An 18944-nucleotide genomic window follows, 5' to 3' on the forward strand; every position below is an offset into this window, starting at 1 on the left:
AAAGGGGCGGGGCGAGGCGGCGCGGGGGGTGACGTCAGGGCGCGGGAAGGCGGCGTCACAGCGCGGGAAAGGCGACGTCACAGCGCGGGAAAGGCGACGTCGCAGCAATGCCGGTTTGGGGCCATTGAAGCCAACGGGAGGGGGCGGTTTGGGGGGAAAAAAAGAGGTTTTGGGGAAAAAAAAGGGGGGAAAAAGAGATTTGGGGGAAAAAAAAGAGATTTTGGGGAAATATTTTGGGGAAAAAAAATTTGGGGTAAAATGATTTTGGGGAAAAAAAAGAGATTTGGGGGGAAAATAGATATTTTTTGGGAAAAAAGATTTAGGGGGAAAATATTTTGGGGAAAAAAGATTTGGGGGTAAAAAGATTTTTTGGGGAAATAAAAGGATTTTGGGCAAAATGATTTTGGGGGAAAAAATGATATTTGGGAGGAAAAAAGATTTTTTTTGGGAAAAAAAGGTATTTTTGGGAAAAAAGGATTTTGGGGAAAAATACATTTTGGGAGGAAAAAAGAGATTTTTGGGGAAAAAAGATGATTTTGGGGATAAAACAACAATTTTGGGAAAAAAGATTTTTGGGGAAAAAAGAGAATTTGGGGGAAAAAAGAGATTTTTGGGGAAAAAGATTTTTGGGAAAAAGAAGATTTTGGAAAAAAAGATTTTTGGGGAAATAGATTTTTTTGGGGGGAAAAAAAGAGATTTTGGGAAAAACGATTTTGGGGAAAAATATTTTCAGGAAAAAAAGATTTTGGGGAAATAAGGATTTTGGGGGAAAAAGATTTGGGGATAAAAAAGAGATTTTTGGGGAAAAATGATATTTTGGGGGAAAAAAGAGATTTGGGAGAAAAAGGATTTTGGGGTAAAAAAGGAGATTTTTGGGCAAAAAAACAGATTTGGGGAAAAAAGATTTGGGGGGAAAACAGAAGATTTTTGGGGAAAAAAAGATTTTGGGAAAATATTTGGGGAAAAAAGGTATTTTTTGGGAAAATAAAGAGACTAGGGAAAAAATTGGGGGAAAAAAGCAATTTTGGGGGAAAAATATTTTTGGGAAAAAAGAGATTTTTGGGAAATAAAGATTTTTGGGGAAAAAAGGAGATTTTTTTGGGGAAAAAAAGATATTTTGGGGGAAAAAAAGGAGATTTTTGGGGAAAAAAAAGGAGATTTTGGGAAAAAAAGGAGATTTTTGGGGGAAAAAAAAGGAGATTTTTGGGGAAAAAAAAGGAGATTTTGGGAAAAAAAGGAGATTTTTGGGGGAAAAAAAAAGGAGATTTTTGGGGAAAAAATATTTGGGGATAAAAAGAGATTTTTGGGGAAAAAAGATATTTTGGGGGAAAAATGGTATTTTTGGGAAAAAAAGAGATTTGGGGAAAAAGATTTTGGGGGAAAAAAGAGATTCTGGGGAAATAAAGGATTTTGGGGTAAAAAAGGAGATTTTGGGGCAAAAAAGAGATTTGGGAAAAAAAAGATTTTGGGGGAAAATAAAAGATTTTTGGGGAAAAATGATATTTTTGGGGAAAATAAAAGAGATTTGTGGAAAAAGAGATTTGGGGGAAAAAGGATTTTGGGGTAAAAAAGGGGATTTTTGGGCAAAAAAAGAGATTTGGGAAAAAAAGGATTTTGGGGGAAAACAAAAGATTTTTGGGGAAAAATGATATTTTGGGGGAAAAATGATATTTTTGGGAAAAATAAAAGAGATTTGGGGAAAAAGATTTGGGGGAAAAGGATTTTGGGGTAAAAAATGAGATTTTGGGGCAAAAAAGAGATTTGGGAAAAAAGGATTTTGGGGGAAAACAAAAGATTTTTGGGGAAAAATGATATTTTGGGGGAAAAATAAAAGAGATTTGGGGAAAAAGAGATTTGGGGAAAAAAGGATTTTGGGGTAAAAAAGGAGATTTTTGGGCAAAAAAGAGATTTGGGAAAAGAATATTTTGGGGGAAAACAAAAGATTTTTGGGAAAAAATGATTTTTGGGGAAAAATGATATTTTTGGGAAAAATAAAAGAGATTTGGGGAAAAAGAGATTTGGGGAAAAAGGATTTTGGGGTAAAAAAGGGGATTTTTGGGCAAAAAAAGAGATTTGGGAAAAAAAGGATTTTGGGGGAAAACAAAAGATTTTTGGGGAAAAATGATATTTTGGGGGAAAAATTATATTTTTGGGAAAAATAAAAGAGATTTGGGGAAAAAGATTTGGGGGGAAAAGGATTTTGGGGTAAAAAAGGAGATTTTTGGGCAAAAAAGAGATTTGGGAAAAAAGATTTTGGGGGAAAACAACAGATTTTTGGGAAAAAATGATATTTTTGGGGAAAAATGATATTTTTGGGAAAAAAGAGATTTTGAGGAAAAAGTATTTGGGGGTAAAAAAGGAGATTTTGGGGCAAAAACCCGAGATTTGGGGGCAAAAAACAGATTTGGGGAAAAAGATTTTGGGGGAAAACAAAAGAATTTGGGGGAAAACAAAAGATTTTGGGGAAAAAAAGAGATTTGGGGGAAAAAAAAGGGATTTTGGGGAACATGATTTTGGGGTAAAAAACCACATTTTTGGGAAAACCACTGAGATTTGGGGCAAAACCGCCCGGATTTGGGTTCACCCGGACGCCAAATTCTGCCCAAAACTGGCGTTTTTTGGGGAAAACCACCTTTATTTCCTCAAAATACCCACCTGATGTTTAATTAATTAAGCTTCAAAGATTAATTACCACCCCCCCGCAATATCTAGATGCAAATTAACGCGTTTCCCCAATTAAAAAACCCACCGTTTTGGGGCAAAACCTCAAAAATGTGTCTTTTCGGCGCCGCTTTTACCGCGTTTCAACCCAAATCGGCGCCGGGAGCGAGCGGATTAATTAATTACAACATTCCCAAAGCTCAAATTGCTGTTTAATTACCTTTTTCTTCCTAAATTTGCCCCAAAAAGCCGCATCCGGGGAGGGTTTGGGGGGGGATTTTGGGGTAAATTCCTGCGCTTTTCGTCCTAAAACCCCCGGGAATGCGGAATTGGCGGCAAACGAAGCGAAACGGGAGGGGGGGGGCTGGTCCCTAACGAAGGGGGCGTGGCCCTCCCGTTAATTAGGAGCCAAATTGGCCCCGTTTTGGGTGTTTTCGGTGGAAAACGGCGGGAAAACCTTCTATTCACAGTTATTCTCCGGCGCCGCGGCGCTCGCACTCTCCTCGTCCCGCCCCTCGCGTTCGTTTTGGGGAGAAACGGGTGATTTTGGGGGGTTTTCGGTGTCGCCGGCGGGCGCCGGAGCTTCCGGCGTCGCCGATGGCGGCGCTGACGTCACCTCTGACGTCACCTCCGACGTCACCTCCGACGTCACTTCCTCCGGCTCGTCGTCCTGCAGGAACGGCGGCATCCGGAGCTGGTTTTGCTCGCCCAGGTTCTTGAGGAATCCCTCAGGTTTTGGCGATTCCGGAGCCATTTGGGGCGGTTCGGCGGTTTCGGTGGGTTCGGCGGTTGCGGCGTCACCCTCGGCGCCCGCCGGCGCTTCGGCGGCTCCGCCGTCCGACGCGTCCTCGACGTCCTGATCGGCGATTTCGTCCGTGAACGGATCTTCCCCCTATGGGAAACACAACAGGAAACGCCGCGAATCAGCGCAAAAAACCAACCAAATTCACCAAAATCCGGCGTGGAAAAAACACCCGAAGGATCCGCGGCAAGAGAAGAAGCCAAAACGGCCAAAACGGCACCGGTGGCTCCGCTCGCCGGGCGGAATTTTGGGCTTAAATGATGCGATTTAAATCCAAAGGGCTTCCAGCTTCTCGCTCGTCGGCAAACGGAGGAATCCAGGCGCCGGCGTCGCCTCGCGGCACAAGACCCTCCAACGTTTTGGCCCGTTTTCTACTCTTTCTCGTGGTTTTTAGGTCGCTTTTTGGCCTCGTTACCTCGCTCCGGCGCATCCCGGCACAGCAGGGTGATCTTCACCATGTTCACCATCCCCGTGCAAACCCAAACTCCTCAAAACTCAGGTTATTTTAGGGTTTGTTTTCACCGCGCCGGCGCCGTCGGCACCAAAACCCCCCGCGGCGCACTGGGGGGGTTTATTTTAAAGGGGGAAGGATCGAGCTTTCCCCCCTTTTTCAATCCCGTGGGTCCCTTTTTCAATCCCGTGGGTCCATCTCGACCCCTCAGGCGGAGGAGAAACCTCAACGTTCGGGCGGAAAGGGGTTAAACCCGGTTTTACCGGGCGATCCGGCTGCACCATCCGCGCTCACGGAGCCACCGTGAGCCATTCGGGAGCCTCAAATCGCCTCTTGCTGCGGCCAAGTCCTGGTTTAACTTAAAGCCTCGCCCCGCGGCTCCGGCGCTTCCTTGCCCAGAGCGGGTTATTTTAATGGCGAAGGCGGCTCTTGGCATTACCTGAGATCCTCAGATTTTCCTCTCCACCCCTTTTCAGGCTGGTTTTGCACCCGGGAATGATACGGAGCCGGCGCCGGGATGGATCCGGAGCTCTCCTCGTGCCGCGGGGTGATTTAATTCCGCCGCCAGCCTTTGATACCGTTGCCCATGAGCTGTGGAGGCGCCTGCGGACCCTGGCGGGGGTAGACGGGAGTTGCACTTGAGCTCGGCCTTGCGGAAGGTTTAATGGTTATAGGGTTGCGGTTAATTCTGCGCAGAGGGACGGCGGAGGCGCCGCCTCACCTGCCCCCTTATTTCGCTCCTGGGGGGGTACCGCAGGGTTTTAGTCTCCCCCTCCTGCTCAACAGGTAGGATAGGCCGGGTTTAAGGGGGGGAGACGCCGGGTTTAGCGCGGGGCCCGCGCCGCCGTCTCAGCTCAAAGTCTCTTTGCACTGGACCCAGCGGGTGGAGTCGCAGGGGTTTAAGTTTTTAGGCTAGGTTTTAGCAGAGACCTGGCATGATGAGAGCGAGCTTAAGCCGGGCTTAGAGCAGAACTAAAACCCGGGCGCTGCTGGGACTTGGGGAACGCGCTGCCCCGGTTTGGGGGTGCACGGGGGCGGCTCCCAACGCGTCCTGGGCCGGTCGCGGATTCCCAGGGAACGCACCAGTAGCCAAAAGCGTTTCCGTTCCTCTTCGCTTTGCCGGAGGAGGTTCCGACCGGACCCGCGCTCACCGGGGAGGCCATTTAAGCCGCGCTTAACCCCCCGCATGCTGAAGTCTGCGCCTTCCGGGCTTCTTTTTGTCATTCCGAACGCCGGGTTGGATTTAAAACGAGCCCTAAGCCTGACTTTGCGTTCCGTCTGGGCTCTGAAGATCGGCCGCTTCCCGATGGGAAGAGGTGGGCCCTAAAAATCAATGGGGGCCCAGGGCTATTTCCATTTTGGAGCGTTCGGTAATCGAGCTCCACGTGCCGGGAGCCGACCGTAGGTACAGTCGGCGAGTCAATCAATCAACGTAACAATAAGAATACAACCAAACCAACGAGAGAAACGGCAAAACGCCTACGAGAGAAGCAAGCAGAGCGAGGTTCGCAGACAAAAGGCAGCGGACGTGGCGTCGTGTCGCAGCGAAACGCGGCTCCGGAGCTGCCGGCCCCTCCTCGCACTCACCTTGAGGTATTTCTCCAGCATTTTGACGATGTGTTTGTTGTTCAAGACGCTCTTGGCGACGTGTAAGCTGGTTTTCTTGAATTGCTCCGCAGCCATCTGGGAAGGGAATGAACACGGGGGGTCAGCGGCACCTTGTCCGTCCCCGGTTTAGTCTCCCGGTGGGATTTAAGACCCCGCCGGGGAGGTTTTGGGCTCACCCTGCGGTTGCGGTTGTGGTCGGCGGATCGCAGGTGTCGCTGCAGGAGGTGGTTCTGGGCTGGGATCAACATGTCGCAGGCCAAGCAGTGAGCGGCCTCGATCTTCTTGAAGAAATGCTCCTGGCCGATCCCTGCGGCCCCCCCAAAAAAGAGACGGTCAGGTCACGTCGCCTTCTCGCCCCCCAACAACCCCGGCACCCACGTTCCATCCGGTTTGTGCTTCCAGACACAAAACCGATCACTACGTTGCTCTAAGAGAGGTTTATTTCTTCCTCTAAAACAGAGCGTGTGCGGCACCTGAGTGTAAGAGGATCATGAGATATCAGGGGTTGAAGGGACCTCAAAGCTCATCCATCCAACCCCCCCGGAGCGGGAACACCCAGCTGAGGTGACACAGGAACGTGGCCCTGTCCTTGAACTTGAACCGAGGGGCCACAACTGGACACACTATTCCAGATGTGACACAATATTCCAGGTGTGGCCTCCCCAGGGCAGAGCAGAGGGGCAGGAGAACCTCTCTGACCTACTGACCCCCCCCTTCTAATCCCCCCCAGGTCCCATTGGTCTCCCATCCAAGCACTGACCGGGCCCGACCCTGCTTAGCTTCCCACATCAGATGAGATGGGGCGTTCTCAGGGTGCTATGGCTGTATATATTATATGTGTATATATATATATATGTGTTCCCCAACTATATCCTGATAGTATCTGAACTAAAGGGCAGAGTAGAGGGGCAGGAGAACCTCTCTGACCTACTGACCCCCCCTTCTAATCCCCCCAGGTCCCATCGGTCTCCCATCCAAGCACTGACCGGGCCCGACCCTGCTTAGCTTCCCACATCAGACGGGATGGGGCGTTCTCAGGGTGCTATGGCTGTATATATTATATGTGTATATATATATATATATATATACGTTCCCCAACTATATCCTGATAGTATCTGAACTAAAGGGCAGAGTAGAGGGGCAGGAGAACCTCTCTGACCTACTGACCACCCCCTTCTAACCCACCCCAGGTCCCATTGGTCTCCCATCCAAGCACTGACCGGGCCCGACCCTGCTTAGCTTCCCACATCAGACAGGATGGGGCGTTCTCAGTGTGCTATGGCTGTGTATGTTATATATATGTATATATATATGCTCCCCAAGTATATCCTGATAGCATCTGAACTAAAGGGCAGAGCAGAGGGGCGGGAGAACCTCTCTGACCTACCGACCACCCCCTTCTAACCCCCCCAGGTCCCATTGGCTTCCTGGCCACAAGGGCCCAGTGCTGGCTCATGGTCCCCCTGCTGTCCCCAGGACCCCCAGCTCCCTTTCCCCTACACTGCTCTCTAATATCTAATTTCCCAACCTATACTGGACCCTGGGGCTGTTCCTGCCCAGATCAACACTCTACACTTGTTCTGTTTCATTGAATTTCTCCTCCCCAGCCTGTCCAGGTCTCTGATGGCAGCACAGCTCCCAGTGTCCCCACTGCTCCAGCTGGTGTCACCAGCAAACTGGGTGACACTCACTCTATTCCCTCATCCAAACCATTGATATATTGAATAATATAGACCCCTGGGGCACTGCGCTGGATCCAGGCCCCAACTGGACTCTGCCCCATTGCCCACGACCCTCTGGCTTCTTCCCTTCCCCAATTCGCAGTCACCTCATCCTGCTCGTACTCCCCCAGTTGCACTGGAGAAGGAGAAGTCGTTCCATCAGTTTCAAGCTCCATCATCCTGCCCTCCCCTGGGGCCTCAGCGCTACGGGATCCTCAGGACCTGCCCTAAATCCTTCACCTTTGTGCTGGTCTCTTTGGCTCACTCACCCTTGAAAGGATCCGGTTTCTGTTTCGTTCCCTCCTTCTCCGTCAGCTCCTGGCGCCGCTTCTCGATCTTCTTATTCCGGTTGACGATGTATTCCTGGAAAGGACCGGGACAAAACTCATCCTAAATACGCATCCAAAGGGAATCGAGCTCTCCAGAGCAAACCGGGGGGAGTTAACGAGACCAGGCGGGTGTTTTCCCCTCCCCATCGCCGCTAATTTGGACCAAATCGGACCCAAAATGAGCCCTGTTCTTGCGTCGCCATCAAATTCCTCGTGGGAAAGCCCAAATCCTCGATAAACGGCCCCAAAACGTTGGTCGCCGTCTCGGTTCTCATCTCTCCTTCCTCAGCTTTAGATGTGGAGATGGTGGAAACAAGCTCTGGGGTATGAGATGAGTTTGTAGCCCCTTATGCGCTTGAGTGAGCCTAAAAATCCCAAACTGGGCCTGGAAAGCCCAAATTTCAGCCTAGATATCCCTGGTTAAGCCTAAAAATCCCAAACTAAGCCTGGATGTGCCACATGGAGCCTGGAAATCCCAAATTAAGCCTGGAAATCCCAAACTAAGCCTGGAAATCCCCCCTTAAGCCCAAATATCCCATGTTAAGCCTGGATGTACCACACTAAGACTAGATATCCCAAACTAAGCCTGGAAACCCCAAACTAAGCCTGGATGTCCCTTATTAAGACTAGATAACCCAAACTAAGCCTGGAAACCTCAAACTAAGCCTGGATGTCCCTCATTAAGACTAGATAACCCACGTTAAACCTGGATGTCCCACATTAAGCCTGGATGTCCCTTATTAAGACTAAGACATCCCAAACTAAACCTGAACATCCCATGCTAAGCCTGGATGCCCCTTATTAAGGTTAGATCTCCCAAACTAAGCCTGGCTGACCCACATTGAGCCTGGAAATCCCAAACTAAGCCTGGACGACCTTTATCAAGATTAGATATCCCACGCTAAGCTTGGACGCTCCATGCTAAGCCTGGATGTCCCTTATTAAGACTGGATGACCCACACTAAGCCTAGTGACCCAAACTAAGCCTGGACATCCCTTATTAAGCCTAGATGACCCAAACTAAGCCTGGATGTCCCTTATTAAGCCTAAATGACCCAAACTAAGCCTGGACATCCCTTATTAAGCCTAAATGACCCACACTAAGCCTGGACGTCCCTTATTAAGCCTAAATGACTCATGCTAAGCCTGGACGATCCACGCTAAGCCTGGCTGTCCCTTATTAAGCCTAGATGACCCAAACTAAGCCTGAACATCCCATGCTAAGCCTGGATGTCCCTTATTAAGCCTCGACACCCCAAACTAAGCCTGGACGTCCCACGCTAAGCCTGGATGTCCATTAAGCCTAGATGACCTAAACTAAGCCTGGACGTCCCTTATTAAGCCTAGCTGACCCAAACTAAGCCTGGCTGCCCCACGCTAAGCCTGGATGCCCCTTATTAAGTCTAGATGACCCAAACTAAGCTTGGGCATCCCTTATTAAGCCTAGATGACCCCAGCTAAGCCTGATGTCCCACGCTAAGCCTGGACGCCCCTTAATAAGACTAGATGACCCAAACTAAGCCTGGACGCCCCTTAATAAGACTCGATGACCCAAACTAAGCCTGGACACCCCACGCTAAGCCTGGACGCCCCTTATTAAGACTAGCTGACCCAAACTAAGCCTGGACGTTCCTTATTAAGCCTAGCTGACCCAACCTAAGCCTGGCCGTCCATTATTAAGCCTAGCTGACCCAACCTAAGCCTGGCCGTCCCAGTGGGCTCTGGAAGGGCTGCGTTGATGCCGAGCAGCCCCGGTACCTGCAGGAACTCGACGGTTTTGTCGGGGAGCTTGGTGCCGATGTAGCGCAGGGTCTCCTTGTGGAACTTGCTCTGGAGGTGCTTCTGGATCTCCTCCTCCTCAAAGCTGCGGAACTTGCAGACGGAACAGGCAAACTGGATCCTAAATGGGCGGCGAATTAGGAACGAGCTCAGCTTAACGAGCACATCAACACGGAGACGGCACCGGCTCCCTGTAGTTTTCCACCTCTTGATTTTTCCCACCCGATTTTACTTTGTAATGGCTCTAAAACCTGCGCCTACGTCTCCGTAAAACCTGGTTTATGCTACAGGACCGGACATTAAAACCCCGCAGGAGTTTAAAAGCAACTGGAGGAATCGCAATGGCGGGAGGTGAATTAAACTCTTGGAGATTAAAACCATCTCCTTGGGGTGGGAAAGACTCAACGTATAGAAATGTCAGTAGTTTAGTCTGATTTTAATACTAAAGCTGCACATAACACCACTTAAAACACCCTCGGAATGTATAGATTATTGCTTATAAACACCATGGTGTTCTCATCTTAAAACAGTCATAAAACACACAAAAAGGGGGGAATAAATGGGTTGAAATCAGCAAGTGGAGCCCCAAACCGGCATCGCGGGGAGGAATAAGCGGGGTATATATTCATATCATTAACATTATTCACCTGTCCATAGCGCGATCCCGCATCCGATCTCTTCTCCGCTGCTTCTCCCTCTTCTTCTTCACCTCCTCATCATCATCTTCACAACCAGATGCTGGGGAGGAAAAGGATAAATCAGGATGATTGCGACTACAAATGGACCACCGAGGGATTTTGGGACCCGATTATAAGTGGTGTTGGAGGGAAACCAGGCTATAAAACCACCTTTTAATGAGGTTTCTCTCTCGTTAAGCGTCATTTTGTCAATAAAACTTGGGGTGGCGATGAGGCCTTTAGAGAAACGCAGTGATTTAATAAACCCGACCATCAGGGAATATTCTGCCGATTCAATTATTGGGTGTTTTGGAGAAATGGTTTGGAAACAACTTGTATTGAATTCGCTCAGCGGTGAGTGAATATTTTAGAATTAGAGAAGGATTTTGGGGATCTGAAGCGGAAAATGTGGGGAAAAGGGACTTTTCCAACACCCCCTCGGTTTCCTTTTCATTTGCGAAGACGCAACTTGGTTTTATTCTCCTCATATTCTTTGAATTGAGTTGAATGTGGGATAAAATAAGAATTGAACATCCAGCTCCGATGGTTTAACCCTAAAAACAACCTCGACGTGGCGAGAAAATCCCACGTGTGGTTTTAATGTGTCGTGACCCATAAAGAACGATCCCAAAGCAGCTCAAGATGTTTCAGCTGCTTCAGACACCACCTTGTTCTATATTAAGCGTTCTAATGCACCTCGATACATCCCTATTGATTAATCAAATGAAAACAAACCAGTGATTGAAATAAACTCAATATCAATGAATCATAGAAACTAAATCAAATCAATCAACGGCATCACGTTTTGGGTATTGAAGGCGATGGGGCACGCGCGGGGTTAATCCCATAGGGGTAACGCACCAAATTCAGCCACCAAACGGCCCCGGATCTCCTGGAAAAGAGAAACACAAAAGGCACCGCGGTTATTTCGGGGGGTTTGGGGGTTCTCGGTGCGATATTTGGGCCGTTTGGGGATTAAAAACCGATTTTAATTCCAAAATAGCGCCGTTTTTAATCTACGGGGCCGTAGCCATTGCCGATTGGCGTTTGTCGCTGTGTTTCTAACTTATAGCTTGTCGCTATACATTTAAATAGTTGGGAGATGCCCAAAGGAGCAATGAGTGATGGTGGCGAATAAAACAAGCCCAAACGAGGAAAGGAAGCGACCGCTAATTGGAATTCAGGCCTAACGAGCCGCGCCGGGCGCACAACACAAGCGCAGCATCCGACCTTTCATTATAAGGCCAAGGAAACGACGGGGAGCGAATATTCCACAATATATAGGCTTAAAATGGTATTGATGGGGGTTAAATGTTCTGACCCTCGACGCAGTGGAAAGAGCGAAGGGATCGCTTGAGTATTTGCCATAAAACTCATCGAAAGGAGCTACTTACACCTTTGTCGGCTTCGTCTGCAGATTTGTCGTCCCCGTCGCCTTCGTCTGCTGCGGGAAGGCAAAATAATCATCATTTAGATGGTTTTGGGGGGGGGGGTTGTCTCATTTAGTGCTCCAAGGGGCCTAAAAAAGCATCAGGAAGCTCCCAACTTGGTGCCACCATGATGGTCTCAACCCCTCATCTCAATCATCAATAAAGATGTTAAATACCTTTGAATGGAACGACTATGGATTAATTGAGAGATAAACCACTGAAAAATGGGGGGAAAGGGTCACATTGGGGGGGTTTTCTCTCCTTTAACGCTCCAAGGAGCCTAAAAAGCACCAGAAAGTGGGATAACGGCTCAAAACGTCCATGAGGTCACCAAGGGCTCACTGGGCGCTCCTGTAAATTGTCCCGATGGTCACGACATTTTGGGCCCCGTGGGCATGAAATACACAGATTATAAAAGCTACAGTGTTATAATGGGACAATTATGGGTTAATTGAGAGATAAACCACTGAAAATTGGGGGAAAGGGTCACATTGTGGGGGGTTTTCTCCCACTGAATGCTCCAAGGGGCCTAAAAAAGCACCAGAAAGTGGGATAACGGCTCAAAACGCCCGTGAGGTCACTGGTTGCTCCTATAAATTGTCCCAATGGTCACGATATTTTGGGCCCGGTGGGCACGAAATACACAGATTATAAAAGCTACAGTGTTATAATGGGACAATTATGGGTTAATTGAGAGATAAACCACTGAAAATTGGGGGGAAAGGGTTGTGTTGGGGGGGTTTTCTCTCCTTTAATGCTCCAAGGGGGCCTAAAAAGCACCAGAAAGTGGGATACAGACTCAAAACGCCCGTGAGGTCACCAAGGGCGCTTCTGTAAATTGTCCCGATGGTCACGACATTTTGGGCGTTTAATTTTGTCCGCGGGCACGATATATGTAGATTATAACAATGCTAAGGGTTAATAAGCCTTTGAATGGGCTAATTAGGGGTTAATTGAGAGCTAAAGCATTGAATAAGGGGGAAGGTACCGTTGTCGGAGTCGTCGGCGTCGCTGTCGCTCTTGGGCTGTTTGGTGTCGGGCTCGTCGCCGCTCTGCGACTGTTTGCGCTTGCGGGCTCCGTCGCCCTCCAGGCGCCCGCCCGAGCGGCTCCGGAAGCCTCTTCTCTTGGGCTGAAATGCCAAGGAACTGGGTGTTAGTCCCGGGTTAACACAAAAAGCTTCGAATCGAAGGGTGGAGGCCCATGGCTATGGGTGAAATTCGGGGCGGCCCAGAGAGGGGTTTGGGGGGTTAAAGGATTTATAGGGGGCTTAAGGACCCGATGAGCGGGTGGGGGACACGGGGAGAGCTCAGAGGGTTTATTTTAGGTGCAAATTGGTGTTTTTTTAATATCTATCTATATGTATATATGTATATATGTATATATGTATATATAGATATATAGATATATAGATATCTATCTATATAGATATATAGATATCTATCTATATAGATATATAGATACATAGATACACAGATCTATATTTATAAGAATATGTGTGTGCATGTAGAGATATACACACACACACACATATATATCTCTACACACATATATATACATATGTATATAAATGGTGACGTTCTGCTCTATCCAGTGATACTGAAATTCTTTCCAGAGGTTCTATTTTAGGTGCAAATTGGTGTTTTTTGTGTATATATATATATATGTGTGTGTGTGTGTGCGCGCGCGCATGTAGACATATACAGAGAAACAAAAAAATATATATATTATTTGTATGCGTGTATATGTATTTGCATGCGTGTATATACACTTGTGTATGCATGTATATATATTTGTATGCATGTATACACACATGCACATATACATACGTGTACATATATACACACATGCACATACATATATGTGTACATATATACACACACGCACATACATATACGTGTACATATACACACACACGCACATATATACACGTGTATATATATATACACACACGCACATATATATACATATATATACACACACGCACGCACATATATATTCATATATATATACACACACACATTCATATATATATATACGCACACACACACACACGTATACATATATATACACACACACACACATATATACACACATACACACACACACATATATATATATACACACACACACACACGTATACATATATATACACACACACACATATATACACACATACACACACACACATATATATATATACACACACACACACACATATATACACACATACACACACACATATATATATATATATACACACACACACACACATATATATATATGGGGACATTCTGCTCTATCCAGGGAAATGTAAATGATTTCCAGAGCTTCTATTTTAGGTGCAAATGGGTGTTTTTTTTATATCTATATATCTATATGTGTGTTTGTGTGTATTTGTAGAGATACATTTTATATCTATATCTATATCTATCTATCTATCTATCTATCTATAAATACATATATACTGGGACATTCTCCTCTATCCAGGGAATATACACATTTTTTATGTGTGTGTATATATATATATATGGGGACATTCTGCTCTATCCAGGGAATATATATATTTTTAATGTGTGTGTATATATATATATATCTATCTATATGGGGACATTCCGCCCTATTCAGGGAATATATATTTTTTATATATAGATATAGATATATGTATATATATTATATACATAAATGGGGACATTCTGCTCTACCCAGGGAATATATTATTATAATAATATTATTACTATTATTAATATTATTAACAATTTTACTATTATTAATATTATTAATACTATTAATATTGTTAATATTAATAATGTTAATAATGTGAATACTGGAATAATAGAATAATAGAAGAATAATAGAATAGTAGAATAATAGTAGAATAATAGTAGAATAATAGTAGAATAATAGTAGAATAATAGTAGAATAATAGTAGAATAATAGTAGAATAATAATAGAATAATAATAGAATAATAATAGAATAATAATAGAATAATAATAGAATAATAGAAGAATAGAATAATAGAATAATAGAAGAATAGAATAATAGAATAATAGAATAATAGAATAATAGAATAATAGAATAATAGATGGGGACATTGTGCTCTATGCAGGGCAATCTCCCCCATTCCCCCCGAGTTGCCCAACTTACGGCGAGCGTGCTGAGGTGCCAGGGCGCGGCGCCGGCGCGCTCCCGGCTGCGCGGCCGCCCCATCCCGTACGGCGCGTTCCCGTACCGGCCCATGCCCGCCATCCCCATGGCTCCGTAGTCGTAGTCGCCGTAATCGCCGTAATCTCCGTAATCTCCGTAATCCCCGTAATCCCCATAGTCACCGTAATCACCGTAATCGCCGTAATCACCGTAATCGGGGACGAGCGCTTGGGAGAAGAGCGACGGGAGGCGGTTGGAGCCGCCGCCGCCCATCCCGCGCCCGCCCATGTAGTTGAGCTCGTTCCAGCGCGCCGAGAGCCGCTCGGAGCTGGACGACGGCATCAAGTGCTCGGAGCGGTTGAACCCGGCCGAGCGGCCGCGGTTGGGCGCGCGGTTCTGGCCCCGGCCGCGCATCAGCCCGTAGTTGTTCCCCCTGGTGCGGGATTGATCCCGGCGGGCGTCGAATTGGCCGCCGAAGGAGTCGGCGCCGGCGCCGCGCTCGGCGCCCGCGTCGCCGTAGTCGTAGCCGGGCCGGAACACGTCGCGGTCGTTGAGCGGGGGCCGCGAGTCGTACGAGTCGAAGGATTCGAAGCGGAAGGAGCTGCGGGGGGACGAGAATCGGGACCTAAATTAACACCCGATGTGTGTTCATTCGTATCGCAATCTCAATGTCTTTGGCCAGAAAAATGGGATTAAAATACTTATAAACCAAGTGTGACCATCATTTTCTGCACCTGCTTCAGCTTGATTTACTCTCCCTTCATATGTTTTTATATATAAAAATACATATATATATATAAATACATATATATATATATAAAATACGTGCATGTATGAGTGCAGTTAAACAATAAGAGTCAAGCCCATTTTCTAGGGAGTGAACGCTGGATCGTGCCAGCGCAACCAAACAGCTTAATCTGAATTTATAGTCATTGAAAGCCTTGGTATGTTTTATACATATATATATATATATATATAAATATATATATTAAAATAAAGACGCTGCATCATGCCTGCACAACCAGAACATCTTGATCTGAATTTATAGCAGTTAAAAGCCTTGATATGTTTGAGGTATAGAGATTGATATGGAGACACAGACAGACAGAGAGACACAGACAGACAGAGAGGGAGAGACATCTCTACATATAGATATAGATAGAGATGTAGATAACTCTATATATAGATATAGATAGATAGATATAGATGTAGATAACTCTATATATAGATACAGATAGATACAGACGTAGATAACTCTATATATAGATATAGATAGATATAGAGAGATACAGATAGATATAGACATAGATAACTATATATACAGACAGATACAGACAGAGATATCTCTATAGATAGATATAGATAGCTCTATAGATAGATATAGATAGCTCTATAGATATCTCTATAGATATCTCTATAGATAGATATAGATATCGATAGCTCTATGGATAGATATAGATAGATATAGATAGCTCTATAGATAGATAGATATCTATATAGATATAGGTAGACATAGATATCTCTATAGACAGATATAGACAGATAGATATAGACAGATATAGACAGATATAGACAGATATCTCTATAGATAGATATAGATAGACATAGACATAGATATCTCTATAGATAGTCATAGACAGACATAGACATCTCTATAGATAGATATAGACATAGATATCTCTCTATATAGATACAGATAGATATAGATAGACATGGATATAGATAGATAGATAGATAGATAGATAGATAGATAGATAGATAGATAGATATTTCTCTATATATGCAAAATACGGACATATCTCCGTACAGCTAAAACAATACGAGTCCAACTCCTTTACCAGGGAGCAAACGCTGCATCGCGCAACCACAACAGCTTGACCTCAATTTCTAGCAGTGAAAAGCCTTCATATGTTTAATCTATACATCTATCTATATATAAAGCCACGGGCAGGTAAAGCAGCCGTCACCTCTCCTGCTCGTCCAGCGCGTCGCCGGCGGCGCTGCCCTCCTTGGACAGCATGTCCAGGCGCTGGTTGATCTTGGCGATGATGGAGTCGGAGCTGTCGGCGGGGGCGGGTTCGGCGCCGTAGGCCGGGATGGCGGCGGCCACGCCGGCGCTCAGCCCCAGCTCCGCGCCCTTGGGCGTCTCCCAGGCGCCGGAGCCGCCGGGCGCGTAGTTGTAAGTGGCCGCGGTGTTGGCGGCCGTGGTTTGGGGGGTGTAGTAGTCGTAGCTTTCATAGCCTGGGATCAAACGGGGTCTAATTAATGTTGTGATTATAACGAGGGCGGAGGGGTGAGATGCGAACGGGGTGAGGAACATGGGGGTGAAGGGGGGAAGGGATGGGGCGCTCACCTTGCCAGCTCGGAGCGTTGGCCGCGTAGGTACCTGGGGGGGAGCAAAGAAAAGGGGTGAGCGCAGAGCAACGGAGACGGGAGGGTAAATAGGAACCGTTCGGTTTAATTGGGGGGAAAGGGTAGGGAATGCGCGGAAAAGAGGGAGGAAAAAAGGGGGGGAGAGGGGGGGGCGGGAAAAAGGAGAAGGGGGGGGCAGGGAAAAGAAGGGAAAAGGGGGGGTGAGAAGAAAGGGGGGGGCGGGGCAAAAAAAAAGGGGGGGTGGGAAAAAGGGGGGCGGGAAAAAAAGGGGGGAAGAGGGGGGGTGGGGAAAAAAGGCGGGGAAGAGGGGGCGGGAAAAAGAGGGGGGAAGAAGGTAAGAAAAAGGGGGGGAAGGGGGTGAGAAAAAGGGGGGGGAGGGGGGTGGGAAAAAGGGGGGAAAATGGGGGGCAAGAAAAAGGGGGGGCAGAAAAAAGGGGGAAAAGGGTGGCGGGAAAAAAGGGGGGGTGGGAAAAAGGGGGAGAAAGGGGAGCGGGAAAAAAGAGAGGGGAAGGGGGGCGGGGAAAAAGAGGGGGGCAGGAAAAAGGGGGGGAAGGGGGGGTGGGAAACAAAGGGGGAGGAAGGGGGGCGGGAAAAGGGGGGTGAGAAAAAAGGGGGGAAAGGGAAAAAAGGGGGGAAAGGGAAAAAAGGGGGGAAAGGGAAAAAAGGGGGAAAGGGAAAAAAGGGGGGAAAGGGAAAAAAGGGGGAAAGGGAAAAAAGGGGGAAAGGGAAAAAAGGGGGAAAGGGAAAAAGGGGGAAAGGGAAAAAAGGGGGGAAAGGGAAAAAAGGGGGGAAAGGGAAAAAAAGGGGGGAAAGGGAAAAAAGGGGGAAAGGGAAAAAAGGGGGAAAGGAAAAAAGGGGGGAAAGGGAAAAAAGGGGGGAAAGGGAAAAAAGGGGGGAAAGGGAAAAAAGGGGGGAAAGGGAAAAAAGGGGGGAAAGGGAAAAAAGGGGGGAAAGGGAAAAAAGGGGGGAAAGGGAAAAAAGGGGGGAAAGGGAAAAAAGGGGGGAAAGGGAAAAGGGGGAAAGGGGGGAAAGGGAAAAAGGGGGGAAAGGGAAAAAGGGGGAAAGGGAAAAAAGGGGGGAAAGGGAAAAAAGGGGGGAAAGGGAAAAAAGGGGGGAAAGGGAAAAAAGGGGGGAAGGGAAAAAAGGGGGGAAGGGGAAGGGGGAAGGGGGGAGGGGGAAAAAGGGGGGGAGGGAAAAAGGGGGGGGGAAAAAGGGGGAAGCGGGGGACAAAAGGGGGAAGGGGGGTGGGGAAAAGGGGGGTGGGAAAAAGGGGGCAAAAGGGGGGTGAGAAAAAGGGGGGGCGGGAAAAAGGGGGGAAAGGGGGGGTGGGAAAAAGGGGGGAAGGGGGGCGGGAAAAAGGGGGAAGGGGGGGCGGGGAAAAGAGGGGGGAAAGGGCAGGGGGCTGGAAAAAGGGGGGAAAGGAAGCAAACTCACCCTGAGCGTTGGTGGCGCCGGCGTTCCAGGTGCCGTAACCTGCAAAACAGACACCGGGCCATCAGAGGGTTAAACCCCCATTCCAGCTTCCCAAAGCCTGGCTTGAAACCAGAGCCCAGTTCTAAAGCTCCTCGGTTGTGTCAGAGAACAGAAATTAAAGATAAACCCCCAATTCAGCCTCCCAAAGCCGGACTTGAAACCCAGAGCTCCCCGGTGGAGCCGGAGCATGGAAATTAAGGATAAACCCCAAATGCAGCCTCCCAAAGCCTGACTTTAAACCAGAGCTCAGTTCTAAAGCTCCCTGGTTGAGCCTGAGCATGGAAATTTAGGATAAACCCCCAATTCAGCCTCCAAAGCCTGACTTTAAACTAGAGCTCCCCAGTTGAGCCGGAGCACAGAAATTAAGGATAAACCCCAACTGCAGCCTCCAAAGCCTGACTTTAAACCAGAGCTCCTCAGTTGTGCCTGAGCACAGAAATTAAGGATAAACCCCAATTCCAGCTTCCCAAAGCCAGACTTTAAACCAGAGCTGC

At 47.3% G+C, this 18944-nt stretch overlaps 1 protein-coding gene across 2 annotated transcripts; it reads right to left on the bottom strand.

Annotated features, from left to right (window-relative positions):
• Window positions 1-2856: 2856 nt before the first annotated feature.
• On the bottom strand, window positions 2857-18735 carry AKAP8 (A-kinase anchoring protein 8). Of its 2 annotated transcripts, XR_014186403.1 has the most exons (13): window positions 18412-18735; window positions 16958-16990; window positions 16572-16845; window positions 14605-15205; window positions 12447-12588; window positions 11425-11472; window positions 9999-10089; window positions 9331-9472; window positions 7513-7606; window positions 5699-5829; window positions 5502-5597; window positions 4354-4526; window positions 3429-3553 (listed from the first exon to the last, which is right to left on the bottom strand). XR_014186403.1 is itself a non-coding variant. In XM_082076709.1 (12 exons), exons 3-12 carry the CDS (start codon window positions 16622-16624, stop codon window positions 3122-3124), a joined length of 1830 nt encoding a protein of 609 aa, XP_081932835.1. In that variant the 5' UTR covers window positions 16625-16845; window positions 16958-16990; window positions 18412-18704; the 3' UTR covers window positions 2857-3121. The 2 variants fall into 2 exon arrangements, 1 of the variants encoding a protein (XP_081932835.1); XM_082076709.1 differs by lacking the exon at window positions 4354-4526 and having other exon boundaries at window positions 2857-3553; window positions 18412-18704.
• Window positions 18736-18944: the final 209 nt, after the last annotated feature.

Source organism: Streptopelia decaocto, assembly GCF_964273445.1.
Source record: "Streptopelia decaocto genome assembly, contig: HAP1_SCAFFOLD_2215, whole genome shotgun sequence".
Lineage (NCBI taxonomy): Eukaryota > Metazoa > Chordata > Aves > Columbiformes > Columbidae > Streptopelia > Streptopelia decaocto.

Bases quoted from the DNA above. Each gene is read 5' to 3' on its own strand.
- AKAP8 (XM_082076709.1), bottom strand. From the start codon at position 16,624: ATGCTGTCCAAGGAGGGCAGCGCCGCCGGCGACGCGCTGGACGAGCAG. The intron at 12,589-14,604 runs GTAAGTTGGGCA...TTGGCATTTCAG, and splicing joins GGCACCTCAGCACGCTCGCC to CCCAAGAGAAGAGGCTTCCG. The intron at 3,554-5,501 runs GTGAGTGCGAGG...TGTTTCCCATAG, and splicing joins TGCTGGAGAAATACCTCAAG to GGGGAAGATCCGTTCACGGA.